Genomic DNA, 21,711 nt, shown 5'->3' with positions numbered 1-21,711 from the left:
CAAGGCATAAACACGACTATCATTCAAGACGGAAGAGCCAAAGAATAGTCAGAAGCAAATAAATAAATCCATCCAGAGTTCGAAAATGGTCACAGGCAAACAGGAACGTCGCCTCCCTGAATGTAAATCTAAATCTAGTCTCTAAGCTGCAAAGGCTGAAGGGAATTAGAAGAAACACCATTGCTATATGTGAGCCATTTCTCAGACTCTCGGTAAGCCTGACTCTCTGTTTTCCTGACTACAGTACATTTAGGTCATTCTCTATAAGAAAACACTTAGGACAGATACTGTAGCAAGGCTACTACTCTGATCAGTTTTGTTTGTTTTTTTAAGGAACTTAAAGTATAAAGAAAAACAAAATAACAATAAAAAGACTGATGTTCCCTGATCAAGTAATATTTTACCTCATGACAAGTTTGAAAACATCCTCCCATAACAAGAAGAAAAATCCCCTAGAAGTAATGATTCGACCGGTGCTAATTCAGTGTTCACAGCCATTTTACGGAACATAATCACTGCGAATAACAAAAAACAACTTTATCTCTGTGGAGCATATTTTACTCGCAACATGAAAATCACCAAAATGGTTAACTACAGATACACATACAACATAATAGAAGGAGACGGTTTAAAAATTAAGTACATTAAATGCAGTAAAGTCTAGAGCAGGGATGGCAAATAGATCTCTTGCACCTCAGCTCCAAAGAACGATGACTGAGCTCTGCACCAGGCACTTGGCCAGCTGTGCTTGGGCGCACGGGCGAGAGGACTCACTGTGTCAGTCACGTCGCTCAGAGGCGTGCGAAGCGTGAGTAAGAACACTCAGATCACGTATTTGCCATCCCTGGGCCACCGTGCTGGAAATAATCTCCAAGAACACACAATCACACAGTTACTTACTGCTTCAACAGAGTTACACTCCCGTCTGGTTTCTAAATAACGTAGTGCTCGCTTTTCCTCTTCTTTTAATTTAGCATCTGCCTGCCCAGAAGCAAAATAGCAATCATTTTTTAAGAATATCAAGAGAAGAGCTCAAATTATCACATATACTAAGTTCTGACTTACATATTTCATATAATTCTGTACACCATTTTGTTGTAAATACGAGGGTGCCTGTGTTCTATAAAATCTCTCTGTTGAATCCAAGTATGCCTTCTCAAAATTGTCCCTATAAATCTGAAGCTTATCCTCAGGATTAGAACAAAGGTTAACTGAAAAACAGAAAATAAAATTTTACTCTAATTATGTTTCAAATCAGTATTTTGAGTACAATAAACGAAGTAACAAATAGTAAGGAGTCATTATGTGCAAGGCACTCGGATAATGCTCAAGAGAACATAAATCACGCAAGAGAAAATCCTTCTCTGTAAGAGACTTATAAAGGTAACAGCACAAGGCACTAAAGTGATAGACAGTACAGGCAACATGGGCTACGGTATTTCTGAGTAGGAGGGAGAGTGACTTCCAACGAGATGATCAAGAAACTATTCATAGCCAGGATGGGATGTGAGATGAGTCTTAAGGAAAAACTAGAACTTACGCAGAAGCTAGTATAGTAGGTAAATATTGGGAAGTACAAAATCACAAGGCCAAGTTAAGGTAAAACGACCAGGTTGTCTGAGAGGAAAGCAAGGTGGAATGGGAAGTTAGAAGTGGCTGTGGACAGCTGCAGCTCTCAGGCTACGTGACCTGATTTCAGCATCGTGTGCCACTAAATGGTAAGAAAAATACTAACAAAATAGTACGTAAAAATTAATCTTGTGAACAGTCTATGGGTTAAATGATAGTGGTAAGATCACTAGAAGAAGACTGTTTCAAAAGTCCAGAAGCAGAGTTTACACGGTACAAACAGTGGTAGTTGAAATCAGAAGGAATAAATTTCAACAACACAGCTAACAAAAGCCTACATACTTTGATACCTAAAGAAAAACATGGGGGCAACAGAGCATGGGAGAAACAGAAACATGGGAGCCAATCAGAGATAACTGAAGGTTCATTAATACAACAAATTCCTACTGAGGCATACTCTATGCCCACGTTCTATGTTCAGTAAAGCTACAGTGTCAACAACACAGTTAGCTAAAGTATGATGACAGGGAGTCACCAGTACCAGGAAGCAGTGCAAGAGAGGCCTGACCCAGTCTGGAGATCAGGAAAGGCCTCTGCCAGCAAACAGGGTGAGGATGACCTACAAGGAAGGCTGGAGGACGAGTATTCTCAGGGAAATTAGTGTATCTGATTTACAGAACAAATGTGAATATCATGGTCAGAAACGGAAAAGTTCACAGAGGAATGTATACATGGAATAAACGTACTTCCTGAAAATGTAAGTACAAAACCAGTTACTACCTTTTCTGAGCTACTGATTCAAATCTACATTTCTCTAATTTAGGTCACTAAAAGGATTTACCAGCCAAGAAATGAGTGAGATGGAGAAAACCAGTATTAACCACACAAATATGGATTTTTCTGTATTTTCTTGGAGAGATTTAATACCTTCTCCGGGCTCTTAAAAGCACTGGCACTAAGAGTAGAGGTGACTATTTGAGAGCACACATAACTCCAAACATACTATTCTGTAATGGTCTTGGAATTTTCATAAAAATATTATGATCACAAAAGTTCAGAACATACCATAGGATTCTCTTACTCCAATGACCAGCTGAGAATCAAAAGCTTCTCCTAATCTTTCTGCATGTACCAGCTTCATTGCACTATCTTGGAGTCTGTTTTTTATATTTGAAAAAATGGACTCATTCCATGTATCAAGCATGAGCTAGGAAAAAAAGAAATATGCAATCATCTCGATTATTAATATACCAGACACATACAGACACAAAAAAATTTAACTATAAGCACTAAAAAAGGAAATCTGATTCTTTAGTTTATATTCACTTGAACGCTTGAGGAACTAGTGTATTTAAGTTTGGTAAGAAACACATGGTAACTGTTAGCACAAATTTCAAAACCAACATAACTGGACCTGAACTTCAGCTCTGCTACTCATTTACTAGGTTTCCCCTCTGTAAAATAGGACAGATAATAATACAAATTTCAAGTGGTTGTTGTAAAAATTAAATGTAGCAAAACATGGAAAAGGTTACCTCTCCTACAGTTAGAGGGTTAAATTTCAGTACTACTGGTGTTTGGGATGCTCACGTACATGTCTGTATAAACACATAATAAATGCAAAAAGCACCAAATGAAAACCTGCGTTTTCTGGACCTTAAAAAAAAGAAAATACAAATCCACCTGACAGATGTTCAGTTTAAATGATGACGTTTATATACACACCCACCATGTATTATCATTCCAAGAAACTGTGTCAGACACAGAAACTCTATTAATGACAACAGCATCCGCACAAGTGATGACATAAGCAGGTATGTGACAGTCCCTACGCACCCAGAACTGCTCTAAGGACTTTCCACACTCATCTAATCCTCAAACCGATAAAGAGGTACTGTTATCTCCCTTTTTAGAAATGTAGTGGGGTGCTGAGAGGAAAGCAAGCTTCCCTGCACTTATACAGCTCATAAACGGTAACGCTGGGATGCGAATCCAACAGGTCTGGTCCCAGAATCTATGCTCTTAATCATTAAGTGATGCTGATTCCTGTAATCAGTAGGGAATGGTATAAATTAAAAGAGTAACAGAAAAACAAGAGAGGACAAGATTACGAAACTGCAAATTAAAAAGCATCTAGAAGTGTTTTTCTTTTTTTGTGGGGAGGGGGATAATGCCTCACACTGCAGTCATTTCTGCCACCAGAGGACCCCTGGGTGTCTAAATTCACAACATCCCTGTCCACATCAGCACGAAGTTTAGAAGCCGGGGAGGGCAGGAATGCCTACGCCACTATCTGAACACCTGCTTTGGTGCCATAACCATCACAGCAAGTAGCAAGTTGCTTAAAGTTCAAGAGGCATTTTTCACTTTTTTACTTTTCAAATCTACGTTCCCACTTCATTCTCAGAAGCATGAAATCACATGAGAAATGAGGATAGAGAGTTTAGGTCATTACTGATTGAAGAGTTGAAAAGAAAACCTGAGATTCTACTTTCAAAGCTGAGTTCTTTCCATTAAATCATGAGGAGTTACTGGACACAGAGCTTCTAACTAGAAGCCACGTAAAAATATGGAAATAAACACAGTACATAATGAATTCATGATAACCCTAATCAAGTAAAAAGGAGATCATGAAAATAACAGTTTAGCCACAATTAAACACAAAGATACAAGAAGGTAACCTAATGAGAGACTTTGGAAAGAGGAAAAAAAGTAATCTACAGGAAGGAAACAGTACAAAGGAGAAGAAGGAAACAGAATGCTGAAGACAGAACCAGGAAAAGGAGAAGCGAGGTGGTAGCGTGTGAGGACACAGACCCACATGACGTAATGCAGGGGAGTGTGGCTGAACGTGGATGGGACAAAGTCAGTGGTATTCCATAAAACCCAGCAGCAGTCGAGAAGGGATTTATACATCAAGTAGAAAAAAACCACTGAAAGTCTGAATTACTTTCTAAAGTTGTAAAATCGCCCTCTTTCTGAAGAATATTAGGGTCAAAAGTGCAAAAAATTAACTTACTTTTCGAACAATACTGTCTTCTACAGTTGATTTTTTATTGCTGCCCTGTTTACCCATTAAAGTAATCTCCAGCTGACAAAAAGGCTTCGGCAAAATATCGCACTGTGTAAAGAATTTTCGCCATTCAACAATGTATGCCTTTAGCAAAGCTGTATCATCTTGATGGCTCAGCACTCGCTGGGAAAAAAAAAAAAAAGAATTGTATGAACTTGAAATATATACAGGTAGGTGCTTGAAAGAATAACAGAACCTATTCATGCTATAAATACATTTATTGTACAAACTATATTATATCGAGAAATTAAAACATGTTCACAAAGACTTACTGTGACAATCATGTTGGTACATACATAAAATCATAATGTACACATGAAACTAAAGAAATGTTTTATGTCAACTATATCTCAATAAAAAAACCTCCTAAAACCCTATATCCCTTAAGCGATCACGTTTTTATCCTCCCATAACTACCGTTCCCATCCATCCCCTCCCTGGCCCTAGCAACCACTAACTTACTTTCAGGGTTTATATACTTGCTTGTTCCAGACTTTCACATGAATGGAAACATGTAATATGCAGACATTTTTGTTTTAAGATTTTATTTATTTATTTATTTATTTGGGGGGTGGGGGCAGGGAGGGATGGAGGGAGCACATGTACATGAGCAGGGGCAGGGAGAGAGGGAATACCAAGCCCACCATTAGCTTAGAGCAGAGCCCCACCCAGGCTTGATCCTACCCTGAGATCAAGACCTGAGCTGAGATCAAGAATCAGAAGCTTAACCGACTAAGGCACCCAGGTGCCCCTATAAAATGTAGACATTTAAAATTGGCGTCTTTCATTTTACAGTTTCAAGGGTCTCTCAAGTCCTAGGATGTATCAATACTTTATTCCTCTTATGGCCGAACACTATACCATTTTATAGATACACCACACTTTGTTTATCTGTTGTGTCCATTGATGGACTTGTGGGTTGTTTCCAGCCATTGGTTATCATGAAAAATGCTGCTATAAATACCTACATCCCAAAAGAAGTTCATAAAAAACCTGTCCATAGTCAGCAAGAAAAAAAGTGAGGACTCAAATAAACAAAATCAGAAATGAAATAGGAGACATTACAACTGCTAACACAGAAATACAAAGGACTGGGGCTCCTGGCTGCCTCAGCTGGTAGAGCACGCAACTCTTTCTCTTTCTTTCTTCTTTCTTTTTTTTTTTTTTAAAGATTTTATCTATTTGAGAGAGAAAACAAAGAGTATGAGTTGAGGGGAGGGGCAGAGGGAGAGGGAGATGCAGACTTCCCCGCTGAACAGGAAGTGCAATGCGGGGCTTAATCCCAGGACCATGGGATCATGACCTGACTCAAAGTCAGATGCTTAATCAACTGAGCCACCCAGGCACCCCAAGCATACAACTCTTGATCTCAGGTTTGTGAATTCAAGCCCACTTTGGGTGTGGAGCCTAACCTACAAAAAACAAAAACAAAACAAAAAAAACAACAACAACAAAGGTTCATAAGAGACACCTATAAACAATTATCTGGCAACATATTTGACAACATAGAAGAAACAGATAAATTCCATGAAACATACTCCTACTAAGACTAAATTATGAAGAAACAGAAAACCTGAACAGACCAATTACAAGCAAGGAGATTGAATCAGTAATGAAAAACCTCCCAACAAACTATATTCCCAGGACGAAACGGCAACAACAGTGAATTCTATCAAACATTTAAAGAGAAGTAATACCAATCCCTCTCAAATTCTTCCGAAAAACAGAAGAGAAGCAAACACTTCCAAACTCATTTAAGAAGTCAGTATTATCCTGATACCAAAATCAGATAAGGATGGCACAAAAGAAGAAAATTATAGGTCAATATCCCTAAAGAACACAGATGCAAAACTTCTCAACAAAATATTAGGAAACCAACTCAGCAGACATTGAAAGACCATATATCATGAGCAAGTGGGATTTATTCCAGGGATTCAAGCTTGGTTAGTTCAACATCCATGAGCGAATCCACGTGAAACACCACAGCAACAAAGCAAAGTAAAAAAAAGCACGTGATCATCACAGACGCAGAAAGAGCATTTGACAAAATTCAACATCTATTTACAATAAAAACTCTTAAAAAGTGGGATAAAGGGAATGTACCTCAACATAATAAAAGCAATATATGACAAACCACAGCTAAAATGAAAGTCTAAGATCAGCAACAGGACAAGAATGCTACTCCCACCACTTCGATGCAACACACTACTGGAACAGCAATCAGACAAGAAAAAGAAAAGACATCCAAGTCAAAAGGAAGAAGTTAAAAAAAAAAAAAGTGAAACCATCATTATTTGCAAATAACATAAGATAGAGAAAATGATGATGAGTTTACCAAAAAACTGTGAGAAAAAATGAATTTAGTAAAGACGCATGATACAAAATCAATATACAAAAATCTGTTGCATTTCTATACACTTAAACTATCAAAAAGAAAAATTTTAAAAACAATGCCATTTACAAATGCATCAAAAAGAATAAAATACGGGCACCTGGGTGACTCAGTCAGTCCCATGTTGGGTGTAGAGATTGCTTAAATAAATAAACTTAAAAAAAATTTAATTAGCAAATGTCAAAAGTCAATGTGATATTTTAAAATTATTTCTGGAAGTCCTACAGCAGAAAATAGGATATTCTCTAAATCTTAAACTTAATCTAAGATACAGAACTTACTGCCTGTGCTTGCTTGATAAACTCAAGAATATCTTCTTTTAAAGCCTGATGAATTTTTGCTGGACCTTTATCATCCCAGAGACAGACCGCATGCACATCCCTGTAAAAATAAAGCAGGTAAACAGCAATGAACACTAGACCAAGAACAAAGACAAAACTCCCAGCAAGTTCTGTAGGAATACAGTTTCCGCGGACCATGCTGCACCCAGCTGAGGGTGGAGAATCCATCCATAAGAACCACGGTTCTTTGTTAAGTTATCTAATACACAAATTTGTTTCTACTTTTACTTTCTTTGTCATTGTTTTCCTCCTTAAATCTCTACTTACTGTTTATCTTTAATTATAAAAGCATCCTTCCATCTTCAAATCCTACACCCCCTGGTTAACCACTATCAATTAGTTTCTCATGTAAAGTATAAATTATTTTATTTCTTTACATTATTTTAATTTTTTACAATATATGTAAACTATTCTCTTTAAAAAGAATCAGTCATTTAAATATCAGCAAATCTCTTAACTTCCCCCATATATTTGTTATATTTACACATGAATTACTACTGTATCTCCTTTATTTAAAACACAAAACAAAAACAAAAGCTCCCCTAAACTGAGACAGAAAACCTCTGAACTTATGGAGTTGACAGTATAGATATTTAACAGTAATAAAACATGTTCAAAAACTAATTTCTTAATTACCAAGTTACAGAGTGGGTGAACTCCTAACAAAAGGATAGAGTCTTATTATCAAGGATGCTTTTATTTAAAAAATGCTCCCCAGTGACTCATACAGTACCTAATGGGACCCCTGCTATAAAAAAATGCCAAAGAAATCAAAATAAGATATCTCTGGAATCATAACATTGTAACAACAGCCAAATAGTTTAAGTCCGGATTCTCAGGGACATCGTTGTAACTCAAAGTGTGCATATTATTCACTTGAACTTGCTTTTGTCTCTGGTTAAACTGAACTTTCAGCTTAAGAGTGGTATCTCTGCTCACCGGCTAGTACGCAGCGAACACAAGTATTTGCTGAATAACAAACAATACATAACATGTGATTGTTTACTATGTGCCAGTTACTATTCTAAGCTGTTTTAATTCATTTAAAACACATTCATTTAAACTCCCTACGCCACAACTCTGAAGGGAGTACTATTTTTATCACCATTTTACAGATGGGGAGACTGAGGCAAATAAAGGTTAAGGAACATTCCTAAGTTACAAAGCCAGTATGCAGTGGAACTGGAACAGCTCGGCTGGCGTCCAGAGGAGCCGGGCAGGTGGGACTCCCAAAACCATTTCCCCAAATTTACTCCTGCACTTTTCCAAACCAACCTTTCCACAAACAGTAGCCAAAGTGAGGCTCTGAAACAAATCACATCCTGTTCGCTCTCTGTATAAAGCTCCAATGGCTTCCCACCGACCTACGAGTAAACTATACAGCGGGCAGCTGACACCCCTGCAATCTCAGCTCATGACTAAAGGAATCCAGAAGTTAGAAGAACACGACACAAAAACAGGCTGCCTGTAATTCAGTGCACGGCTCCCATGCATAGAAACACAAGATGGTTCTGGAACCCAGGCAGGGTGAGAGCTGAAGGGAGAGGGGGAGAGGCAGTGAGGGAAGGGGGAGGTTCCCTGAAAGAGCTGGTTTCCTGAGCTTCATCTCAAAGAACAAGCAGAAGTTTGCCAGGCAAAGGTAAGAGGGCGTGGGGGAAGGAGATTTTATGGAGAAGCAGGAGCATGAGTACAGAACTGGGGACCGCTGTGCCGCAGGCAGTGAATACAAGCAAACCGGCATGCTCTGCGTGTGAAGGGGGGAGCGGTAAGCAAGAAATGGAGCACACTAACCCTTCCCTCCCACACACCACATTCAGTCACAGTCCTGCTGTGTCCATCCCCTAAACGTCTCTCCAGTTTGGACATGGGCATCCTCTACGACTACCAGAGTCCCCATCACCACCGCCTCTCACTTTAACAAACACAGGCTGGGTGCCTGGGTGGCTCAGTGGATTAAGCGACTGCCTTCGGCTCAGGTCATGATCCTGGAGTCCTGGGATCAAGTCCCGCATCGGGCTCCCAGCTGCATGGGGAGTCTGCTTCTCCCTCTGACCCTCTCCCCTCTCATGTGCTCTCTCACATAAATAAAATCTTAAAACAAACAACAAACAATCCCCCCACAGGCACTGACCACTCACCACGTGGCAGGCACTTTGCAGAGTGACTCAGGTCCGTGTAGGGCTCGCCAGAAGCGGAGGGGATTAGACAGGCAAGAGATTTATGGAGGGAAATGGAGGTGAGGGAAAATGGGAAGTGTACTGTGAGAAGCCCACAAAACCAGTCTGATCACCGTAGAGCAGAACAGAAAGGACATCCGGGTAGGCAGAGCGTCAGGCCATCAGGCAGTTCTAAGAAAACCTGATAATGCTATTACCGGGGGTTTTGGGGCAAAAGTCATGCAGCAGAGGAGTCTGATGCCACTTTGAAACAGGGCCACCCTGGAAGCCATGCCACACTCCAAGTACCGCCAGGTATGCATGTCAGAAGGGTTAAAAGGCGGCTTGAATCCCGTAAGGCAAGAGGGCATGGCGTGGTGAAGAACACAGGATCAATCCCCCTGGGGGAGTTACGGTCATGAGTGACTTAGCACACCTCCAGCCTCCTTTTCTCAACCTCCAGGTACTCCACGGTGTTGCTACATCAGGAAAGAATGCCCTCACTACACTCAATCTTATTCAAAACACAATACTACTCACCATTGCACAAAAGACCTTGTCAAGTCTCCTGGTCAATCTTCACACACATTTTGAAACATTTTATAATAACATACCTGAGGAACGGATTACGGTAATACACCATGGTAACGGGTTAATAAACACCCTATGTTAATGCCTCTGTGCTCCTCTCCCTGATCCTACTCTCTTCCACCCTCCCCAGAAGAAGACTGAACCTGTTATTATTTTTCAAGTTTTACAACGGACTATGAGAATTTCTGAACTTCACAGAAATTGTATCTAACACGGGTGACTGGGTGGCTCACTCGGAAAGTATCTGACTCTTAAGATGGGTGTGGAGCCTGGTTAAGATTCTCTCTCTCCTGGTGGGCACCTCAGTGGCTCAGTGCGTTAAGCCTCTGCCTTAGGTTCAGATCATGATCTCAAGGTCCTGGGATCCCTGGATCAAAGCTGCTTCGAGCTCCCCGCTCTGCGGGGAGCTTGCTTCTCCCTCTCCCTGCCATTCCCCCTGAGTGTGCTCTCTCTGTCAAATAAATAAAATGTTTAAAGGGGAAAAAAAAAAAAGGATTCTTTCTCTACCTCTCCTCCCTTCTCCCTCTCTTAAAGATTTTTATTTATTTATTTGAAAGACAGAGATCACAAGTAGGCAGAGGCAGGCAGAAAGAGAGCAGGAAGCAGGCTCCCTGCTGAGCAGAGAGCCCGATGTGGGGCTCGATCCCAGGACCCTGGGATCATGACCTGAGCCGAAGGCAGAGGCTTTAACCCACTGAGCCACCCAGGCGCCCCTCTCCCTCTCTTAAGAAAAAAGAAAGAAAGAAAGAAATTGTATCAAATAATAGTTTTTTTGAGTGATTTTTTTCACTCAACATTGCTTCTGGTATTTACCCATAATAGGTGCATGTAGTTCTAGGTCCTGTACTTAATCTGTTATATCAAATGGCATTTTAATATAAAGGGAAGGAGTAATAGCAAGCAATAAATGTATGAAATTAAATCTGAATGGTTAAAAATACATTCCCTTGGAATATATGACCAAAATGCTTTTTTTTTTTTTTTTAATTTTATTTATTTGAGAGAGAGAGCATGAGAGGGAGCAAGCAAGCAGGAGCGGGGTTGGGGGAGCAGACAGGAGAGGCAGGCTCCCCACTGAGCAGGGAGCCTGAGGTGGGGCTCGATCCCAGAACGCTGAGATGACCTGAGCCAAAGGTAGATGCTAAATCAACTGAGCCACCCAGTCACCCCAACCAAAGTGCTTTTTTAAAAAAGGGCATGTTGCAAGAGAATTTCTTTTTAACTACTTAACGATATTAGAAAAATCAGGAAGTGGGGAGGGGTGGGAAAGCAAAAAAGTAAAGGTTTTTCAAAGGTGTTTTTGTTTTTGTTTTTAAGTTAACAGAGATCCACAAGTAGGCAGAGAGGCAGGCAGAGAGAGAGAGGAGGAAGCAGGCTCCCTGCTGAGCAAAGAGCCTGATGCGGGGCTTAATCCCAGGACCCAGGACCATGACCTGAGCCAAAGGCAGAGGCTTAACCCACTGAGCCACCCAGGTGCCCCATGGTTCTTCAAAGGTTTTAAGGCAATAGAGAGAAGGGTTGGGTACAAAGAAGGATACAAAGAAGGTAAAAGAGAAAAGTGTAACCCTGGTATAAAAAAACAGGTATTTTGCTTTTGAGTAATAGTAACACTATTTGCCTCTGATGCAGAGTGAGAAAAAGGAAAGTAACCACTAATGGAAGTGAACTTTCAGATTAACAAAAATAACAAAAACAAAAAATGAAGAAACAAGAATATCTACTAAGTGATAAAGTTAAAGAAGTAATAAAACAAGAAAATCAGTCATAGCATTAAATATGAACTCAACAAATTTTCCCATTAAAAGACAGTATGTCCATCAAAAGGACCACTTATAAGAGGTACCTAGAATAGACAAACTCACAGTGGCAAAGAGCTTAGATCTTCCTTATGGGATGATGCAGACATTCCAAAAGATGGATAAAGATGATGTTGGCACTATACTGTGAATGTACTCAATGTCAATAAATTGTAAAATGCCACTGAATTGGTTAAAGTGGTACATTTTATGTAATGTACAATTAAAAAGAAAAAAAGAGGGGCGCCTGGGTGGCTCAGTGGGTTAAAGCCTCTGCCTTCGGCTCAGGTCATGATCTCAGGGTCCTGGGATCGAGCCCCACATCGGGCTCTCTGCTCAGTGCAGAGCCTGCTTCTCTCTCTCTGCCTGCCTCTCTGCCTACTTGCGTTCTCTGTCAAATAAATAAATAAAATCTTAAAAAAAAAAAAAAGACAGTGTGTCTTAAAAGATACTAAGCAAACACAAACCAAACTAAAGCAGGATAACAATACTAGCATCATCCGAGGAGGAACTTAAGGTTAAAAGAACTAGAGAAAAGAAATATTATGTAATGATAAAAAGCATTATCTATGAAGACAGATCCAACTATTTACATTACTTTTGTGTTACATTAATAATTAGGAATGAAAGAACTTGATACAAGTATAACAGAATACTTAAAACATCTTTACTTATATCAGTTAGGATGCATTTAGCTAAAACATGAAATTCAATCAACAGAGGCTCCAACTATTATGTTATTTTTCTGAAATAACTAGAAGTCTAGAGGTAGGCAGCGGCTAGCGTCTGGGAAGAAACTGAGAAAAGCATGTGTCTCTCTCCACTCTGCCACTTTAGCACGTTAGCCTCTAAAACGAGGACTGTGCCAGGCACATTAGTTTAATTCATCTGAAAAGCAAAACCTATCTCAGAAGACCTCCTGTAAACCTATTTGTTGGAACTGTACCACATGGTGACAAAACAACAAGGGAAGCCGAAGAAGTGAATATTACAATATGCAGCCGCACGGAAAGTATGTAAAGCACATAAAGCCAGGAATGGGTGTTAGTCAGCAGCGTCTGCCCCAAGATCTCTTACCATCTGAAAAGCTAGACAAAAAAAATTAAGGACAAAGAGGAATTTAAAAATACAATTGATAGAGACCCCTAGGTGGCTCAGGGGATTAAGCGTTTTGCCTTCAGCTCAGGTCACAATCCCAAAGTCCCAGGATCAAGTCCTGCGTCTTTGTTGGGTGCCCTGCTCAGCAGGGAGTCTGCTTCTACCTCTCCCGCTGCCCCTGCTCATGCATGCTCTCTCTAATAAATAAATAAAATATTTTTAAAAAGTAAAACATAAAAAAAAAATTTAAAAATAGAGTTTTTCTCCTAAGAGCATATGCACCCATATAAAACTTTTAAAGAAATTTTTTTTTAAAGATTTTATTTATTTATTTGACAGAGAGAGATCACAAGTAGACGGAGAGGCAGGCAGAGAGAGAGAGAGAGGGAAGCAGGCTCCCTGCTGAGCAGAGAGCCCGACGCGGGACTCGATCCCAGGACCCTGAGATCATGACCTGAGCCGAAGGCAGCGGCTTAACCCACTGAGCCACCCAGGCGCCCCAAAAATTTTTAAAGAAATTTTTACAGGCTATTTCTCTTGAACATAATCCATAAATAAATAAGTGATCAAAGAAGACATCGTTATTAGAAATTAAGTCCCTAGATAATGCATGGGTTAAACAACACAAAACAATTTCCCAACAATTGAGAGGGCAATAAAAAGGAAAACATTTCATACTGTAAAACCTGTGGTAACAATAAAAGCATTATTAAGAAAAAATATGTATAGCCCTGAATGCTTTCATTTGGAACAAAAAGATAAAAGAACTAAGAATTCATCTTAAAAGAAACCAGAAAAAAAAATTCAAAGTAACCAGAAAGAAGACATTAATAAAGAAACAAATTATGGGGGCACCTGATTTGCTATGTCAGTTAAGTGTCTGATTCTTGATCTCAGCTCATGTCTTGATCTCAGGGTTTTAAGTTCAAGCCCTGCACTGGGCTCTACACCCAGCATGAAGCCCACTTAAAAAAAAAAAAAAAAAAGCAAATTATGGATTTGAATGAAAATAAATTAAATGTTATTCTTCCCAAAGAACTCATGTTTGCCTTTTCCTTTTCTCTGTTGTACAATTTTGTATTTCATCAATTTTGGCTATTGTCATTCCTTCCTTGTACTGTACTTAGTTTTAATGTGCCAGCTAGCTAGCTTTGTCCTCATTTCTTAAAATGAGTACTCAGATCACTGACTTTGAACCTCTTTTTTTTAACATATGCATTAAAGGCTATAAACTCCTTAATACCTAAGCCCTGCTTATGTGGATCGAACAAATTTTGATATGATGTGTCTTACCAAAGTAATTTTTTAAACTTGCCTATATGAAAAGACCAATAAAATGGATCAACTCCTTAAAGAACAGATTAAAGAAAAACAGCAGGATTAGGGATGAAATAACAAGATATATCCACATATACAATATAAATATACTACTTATAATACCATGGCAACAAATTTCAAAATCTAGGGGAAAAAGAAACGAAGTGTGAGAATAGACTCTTTGTCTTCGTCCCAATTTTAAGTAGAAGGTTCCAACGTATCACTATTGGGATAATGTCTACTGCTGGAATACCTGCAAATAACTTATCAGAGGGGCACGTGCACCCCAATGTTCATAGCAGCAGTGTCCACAATAGCCAAACTATGGAAAGAACCTAGATGTCCATCAACAGACGAATGGATAAAGAAGATGTGGTATATATATATATACAACGGAATACTATGCAGCCATCAAAAGAAATGAAATCTTGCCATTTGCAACGATGTGGATGGAACTAGAGGGTATTATGCTTAGTGAAATAAGTCAGTTGGAGAAACACAACTATCGTATGATCTCCCTGATATGAGAAAGTAGAGATGCAATGGTGGGGGTGGGGGGGGTTGGGGGTTAGGAAAAGAATAAATGAAACAAGATGGGATCGGGAGGGAGACAAACCAAAAGAGACTCTTAATGTTACAAAACAAACTGAGGGGGGCCGGGGGGAGGGGTGTAGGAAGAAGGTGGTGGGGTTATGGACATGGGGAGGGTATGTGCTATGGTGAGTGTTGTGAAGTGTGTAAACCTGGCGATTCACAGACCTGTACCCCTAGGGCTAATACTACATTATATGTTTATAAAAAAAAAATTAAAAAAGAAAAAAAATGTAGTACCAGTGTTCAGGCTCTAATGTAAGAACATATAGTCTGATGTAGAAAACAGACATAAATAAATAGACAATAACGATATATTCTATCATATGGAGATATGTTATGGTGGAAACATACAAAATGGGGAGTATCTAACCCTGTCGAAGGAGTTGTACTATTTTTATTTGCTTACACCCCCTTCCATGTTCTATTAATAGGTGTAGGTACCTGACACAAGCTAAACCATATTACCCCAAAACCCCACTGACTGCGTTAAGCGGGTAGGCCTGAGAGAGTTGTGCCCTGAGATTTTTCAAACCAGACCTGCACAAGTAAAGGCCCTTTCTTTGCCTTCTCATTATGAAGCTCTAAAGGTATAAACACAGAGACCCACAGAAACTCAGAAAAACAAAAATGAGATGGAGAATATCCTGAAGATATTAGAATCCCTGATTCCAGTCAGTCCTGCTTTTCCCAAACCTCATCTACATTATATAATACTTATTAAAGCTGGTTATTTTGGAGGCCTGGGTGGCTCAGTCGTTGAGCGTCTGCCTTCAGCTCAGGTCATGGTCCCAGGGTCCTGGGATCGAGCCCCACATCAGGCTCCCTGCTCGGCGGGAGGTCTGCTTCTCCTTCTCCCACTCCCCCTGCTTGTGTTCCCTCTCTCACTGTGTCTCTCTCTGTCAAATAAATAAATAAAATTTTTTTTTAAAAAAAGAGCACAATTTTTTTTAAAGATTTTAAAAATTTATTTGACAGAGATCTCAAGTAGGCAGAAAGGCAGGCAGAGAGAGAGTAGAAAGCAGGCTGCCTGCTGAGCAGAGAGCCCAATGTGGGGCTCTATCTCAGGACTCTGGGATCATGACCTGAGCCGAAGGCAGAGGCTTTAACCCACTGAGTCACCCAGGTGCCCTTTAAGAAATATTCATCTCTGTTTTTTCTTCACCTACTGAGATTATTAATTTCTAACATGATTTTGACTTTTCCTATTTGTTTTTTGAGGTCAATTTTCATTTTATTTCCTCCTACTTTTGTTGGTTTCTCTCCTCAGCTTTTGAATTTTTGATTCAAGATTTCTTAAATTACCCTGAATGGTTGTATGAGGCTACCACACTCAGTTTGGAGCCCTGTGTTGGTGTTCTTCTGCTTCATAGCTGGTTTCTGTGGAACAATTTTTATCAGCTAAAATGTTTGGTTTCGGGCGCCTGGGTGGCTCAGTGGGTTAAGCCGCTGCCTTCGGCTCAGGTCATGATCTCAGGGTCCTGGGATCGAGTCCCGCATCGGGTTCTCTGCTCGGCAGAGATCCTGCTTCCCTCTCTCTCTCTCTCTCTCTGCCTGCCTCTCCATCTACTTGTGATCTCTCTCTGTCAAATAAATAAATAAATGTTATGTATGTATGTATGTATGTATGTATGTATGTATGTATGTATGTATGTTTGGTTTCCACTTTCTTAGAGTTTGGGATGGCTCATGTCCATCCAAACAGACCATTTTCTGCTTACGTTCATCTTAAGGTCAGGATTCCTAGTTTAGGAGCACCTCCTTCCATGAAGCTTAACAACACTCAATTTCTTAATGACCAATGTTGGTAATAGAAGAAAGGATACATTTCATTCCTGCAAGATCCTTAGATCCTCTAAATCCTTACCTATCTGAAAATACGCTTATGTTGTCTTAAACTTGATTACAAACTTAACTGGAGAATACTAGGATTGGGATAACTTCCCTTCAAATATTTAAGAAAATGTTTCATCCATCTCCTATATCCAATTTGGCCAATGAAAAGTGCTGAAGACAGTCTGCTTTGTTTTGAGAGTGAACTGTTTTTCTTCACTGCAAGAAAACTAGGGTATTTTCTTTATTCTTGGAATTCTGAAACTCCCTAAGGACATATCTCAGCATGTTTTCTAGCACTTTCAATATTAAGACTTGAGATGGGTGAGAAGGAACGAGTTTCCACCGGGGAGTTTCCACCTCTTATTTTTGGACCATATCCTCTCCTCTGCTATTTCTGGTACATGTTTACCCAATTCTAGATCTACCTTCCCTATCCCTTTATTTCTATTTTATCTCCCATACCTTGTTTTTGCTCTACATCTACATCTAGAACTCTGGTTTTATTTTTCAAATCACTGATTTGGTCTTCTTTCTGTTTTACCTTCATCCTGTATTTCAAAGATCTCTTCTTTAGCTTGACTTTCATTTTCAATGTAAGCTCTATGCCATAAACTGGATTTTTCAAGAGTTCTTTCTAAACCCTGCATCATTTATTTCCTCTAACTCTGAGGTACAGCCTCTAAGATGGCCCTCGATGACCCTGGTTTCCTGGTGTTCATACCCATGTACCATTCCCTCCTACAGTGTACAAGCATCTGTCTGAGTAATAAAACATGACCCATGTGGTGGTTTGTCACTACCAAAACTATGGCAGAAACCCTGAGCTCTGTCTTGGGAGGCCCTCTCTCACTCTGGAGCAAGCACACTGCCACATGTAAACTGCTTCAAGGAGGGACCCACATGGTGAGGAACTGAGCAGCTAGGGAAGAACTGACCCCAGCCAACACTCCTGTGAGCAACCGGAAAGCTCACTCAGCCCTGCCAGAGTCTCGGCCTACACCCGCTGCTCCGCTTCACTGCAAGCTCATGAGAGACCCTGAGCTAGACGGGCCCATTGGACTTCCTGACCCTCTAACAGTGACAGGGTAAGTGTGCAGCGTTTCAAGCTGCTAACCTTGAGAGTAATCTGTCATGCAGCAATGGACAAATGATACGTGGAGACACAACAAAGACAGGGAGGCAGAAGACTGCTGTAATCGTTCAGAGAAATGGTGGCAGGGGAAGAAGATGAGATAGAAAGAAGGCCAATTCAAGAGATATTTAAGAAAACCTATGAAACCCAGGAATCAACTGAATATGAGGGAGTAAGAAAACAGGAAGTTGATGGTAGCTATCAGATTTTTTATTTGAAGCTATGAACAATACATTTTTGTCATTCTAAATATGGAGTACTTAAGGAAGTTAAGAGACAGACACATAGAAACAACAAGAGACCTTTGAAGTCTAGAAGTTTGACTCAGAATAATCGGGATTGCTTCTGTAGATAGGAGAACACAGGAAAAAGAAAAACATCAAACTCTGAAAAAAACTACCATTTAAAGTGTACACAACAATAAGTCCGCTTACATAATAGAGATGAAGCAGACAAGAGAGGAAAAAACCAACTCAGGAACAAGAAAAACAGCTTTTTTAGTAATGCTTTTTAGATTTATTTATTTATTTTATAGAAAAAGAGAGTATGTGTGAGCAGGGGGATGGGCAGAGGGCGAGAGAGAGAGAGACAGAGAATTCTCAAGGAGACTCCCCAGAGTGCAGAGTCTGACCTGGACTCCATCCCAGGACCCTGGGGATCATGACCTGAGCCAAAACCAAGAGTTAGATAGTCAACTGAGTGTACCACCCAGGCACCCACAAGAAAAATATCTTTTAAGATAATTTATGCTAAAAGGGCACCTGGGTGGCTCAGTTGGTTAAACATCTGCCTTTGGCTTAGGTCAACGGACTGAGCCCCGCATTGGGCTCCTCACTCAGCAGGGAGTCTGCTTGTCCCTATGCCCCTCCACCACTCATGCACACGATCTCTCTCTCAAATAAATAAAATCTTAAAAAAAAAAAAAAAAAAAAAAAAAAAAAATATATATATATATATATATATATAGTGAAGACAAATTTTCTTAAAAATAAGGTCTTGGGGTGCCTGGGTGGCTCAGTCAGTTAAATGTCCAACTCGTGATCTCAACTCAGGTCTTATCACAGGATCGTGAGTTCAAGCCCCATGGTAGGCTCCAGACTGGGTGTGAGCCTACTTAAATAAATACATAAACAAATAAAATAAAAATAAAAATAAGGTCTCACAAGTTGAAAATAATTTGTGATTTAATTCTGGCTTCAATTTCACTAACCAGAGTCAAACCAAATATGGATCTAGAGGAGTAGTTCTCAACTGAGGACATACCATCCTCACAGAAGTTCACTTAGAAAGATACCAGAGCTTTTGTTTGTCTGTTTATTTCACTAATGAGGGGTGGGGGTGCAGAGGGAGTGTCCACTACTAGAGTGTCTGAGGGTGAAGGCCAGAGGTGATAAACATCCCACAATATGCTAGACAATCTTTACAACCACCTAAAATGCCAACGCACTCTTATTGAGAAATAAGGATCTCAGATAAAAAAGAAGCAAATAGGGCACCTGGGTGGCTCAGTGGGTTAAAGCCTCTGCCTTCGGCTCAGGTCATGATCCCAGGGTCCTGGGATCGAGCCCCACATTGGGCTCTCTGCTCAGCGGGAAGCCTGCTTCCCCCTCTCTCTCTGTCTGCCTCTCTGCCTACTTGTGATCTCTGTCTGCCAAATAAATAAATAAAATCTTAAAAAAAAAAAAAAGAAGAAGAAGAAGCAAATAGTCAATGGAGTTTAATAACAATATTTTAGTACCTCAAATTTAGAAAGATATAAGCAACCTAAATATTATTAATTTACATAATCAAACAGGTTAATATTTGAAGGGTTTTTCTTACAATCTATTTTTTAAAGATTTATTTTAGAGAGAGTGTGTGCATGGGGGGAGGGGCAAGGGGAAAGGGAGAGGGGGGAAGCAGACTCCCCAACTAAGCACAGAGTCCAATATGGGGCTCAATCTCACAACCATGAGATCATGACCTGAACGAAAACCAAGAGTTGGACACTCAACCAACTAAGCCACCCAAGCAGCCCTAAAACTCAAAGGGTTTTAATTAATGTAGGTCTTGCAATTTTGGTGATACCATGTTAAGATATCCAAGAATCCTTTAACCCAAAAGGACTACATATTGAGCTGCCTTGGATAACTCCAAGGAGATCAAGGATTTTTAAAAATGATGTGATGAGACCAATGACTAGAGCAAGTACAAAGGTACTGACTATTTCTGCTTAGAAATGCACAGTAAGCAGGGAACACCATCATACTACACTTCCCCCAGTCAGGAGTGCACAGAAAACAAGCATCATTCTAGATGATAAATGATATAATCAACACAAATTGACAGAAACAAAACAAAACCCCACCACAGTCAACAGATTATTCATAAAATAGTTTAATCAAATAATTTAAGAAAAATAGTATACATGAATGCTATGTATTTCTAAAAAGGCTTAGCTGTTTACTGAACTTTAATTTTTCAAAGGACAGAATCATGCATATAAGTTAATATTATGTAACAAGTTCTATACTATTTAGGAAATTATATTTTTTTTAATGCACTAATGAGAAAAAAATGAGAACAGCTTAATGTGTATGGATTATTCAATCACATATCAATAAGTCCAGACATAGAATTCCACTAAAGCATACACAGAAAAGTTAGAGCAGGTCTGTGACGGCTATCCTCAGGCAGATGTGCTTGTAAGGCTGGCCCTTGACTGGTATCCGGGAATTTGGATTTTGCAAAGGTTCTCACCGTTTCCTGCTGAGAATCGCTCATTGTGCCTAAATGTTTAGGTAAACAAGTTGATTTATATTGAACTCCTGCTTTTCATCTAGGAGTCTGGGACTTCACTTCATGTCAGGCAGAGGCTATCTATGTGACAGCTGAGTTAAAACCTGAACACTTGTCTTTAATGTGCTTCCCTGTAGAAAGACTTTGACCTGTGCTGTCACCATCAGCTGCTAGAGAACTGAGTGTCTCCTGTGTAACTCCAATGGGAAAGGATGCTTGGAAACATGCACCTCGTTTCCCTTGGACTTGCCACCCACATCTTTGTTGCATTTTACTGTAATAAATCACAGCCATGAATACAACTATGTCTGAGTCCTGTGAGTATTCCCAGCAATCACCAAACCTCGAGGTGGTCATGAGACTGCTGATGCAAGTGGTGTCAGAAGTGGGATTCACTAAGACAGCTGGGACTCACTGAAACATGGTGAGGATACGAAGTGATGAAGTGACTGGATGATGAACCTTTGCTGTTTGGGTGGCTAGAAAATCATCCATGCTACAAAACAGGAGCTGAGTGCATGTGTTTTAAGAGAGAAGAGTTACCTAGGAAAGCAGAAAACAATAGCTCTAATCCCCAGAAAGTGGGCTCGCTCAGTCCCCAGGCTGCTTTCAGCCATGCTGACTGACTCGAGTGACAGGAGGAAAAAGCACAGCCTGGCTAACACCTCTGTTTTGCTCTTGCCTCCAACTGGGAAGAGAAAAGGCCCAAAGTTAAGCTATGAGTGAACCAAAAATGTCAAATGCTGGCATTATTCTCCACCACCCCTACCCCCAGCCATGAGGAAATAAGAGTTAAGTCAGATCCTGGAGAAAGCTTTAGATAAACCAGGGGAGAAAATGCTGGGGGTGTGGTGCCTGCAGGGAAAGGAAATCACTCCAGTTGTTTCTTCAGCCCAAAGGCTGCTACTGAAGCAATTCTTCCAGGCTCCTTGCATACCAGCCAGGATCTCCCAGCAACTCTAGCATTAACGTTATCAATGCTGCTAGGGGTTTGAATAAATCTATAATGGGAAGAAAGGCAAGGTTTAAAAGATGGTTTTG

At 40.0% G+C, this 21,711-nt stretch overlaps 1 protein-coding gene across 2 annotated transcripts in view; it reads right to left on the bottom strand.

Annotated features, from left to right (window-relative positions):
- The window catches only part of CUL5 (cullin 5), a 92,979-nt gene that overhangs the window by 47,168 nt on the left and 24,100 nt on the right, over nucleotides 1–21,711 (bottom strand). Inside the window, exons 3-7 of one of the 2 annotated variants that reach the window (XM_047691201.1) lie at nucleotides 7,316–7,415; nucleotides 4,589–4,765; nucleotides 2,635–2,776; nucleotides 1,066–1,211; nucleotides 901–981 (exon numbers count right to left, since the gene is read on the bottom strand). In XM_047691201.1, coding sequence (XP_047547157.1) covers nucleotides 901–981; nucleotides 1,066–1,211; nucleotides 2,635–2,776; nucleotides 4,589–4,765; nucleotides 7,316–7,415 — 646 coding nt within the window. The remainder of the gene's footprint in view (nucleotides 1–900; nucleotides 982–1,065; nucleotides 1,212–2,634; nucleotides 2,777–4,588; nucleotides 4,766–7,315; nucleotides 7,416–21,711) is intronic. The other variant, XM_047691202.1, reaches the window with a different exon arrangement.

This window comes from Lutra lutra, chromosome 10, assembly GCF_902655055.1.
Source record: "Lutra lutra chromosome 10, mLutLut1.2, whole genome shotgun sequence".
Taxonomy (NCBI): Eukaryota; Metazoa; Chordata; class Mammalia; order Carnivora; family Mustelidae; genus Lutra; species Lutra lutra.
Note: the sequence above shows the minus strand (reverse complement) of the source record. Positions and strands in the feature narration are given on the sequence as shown.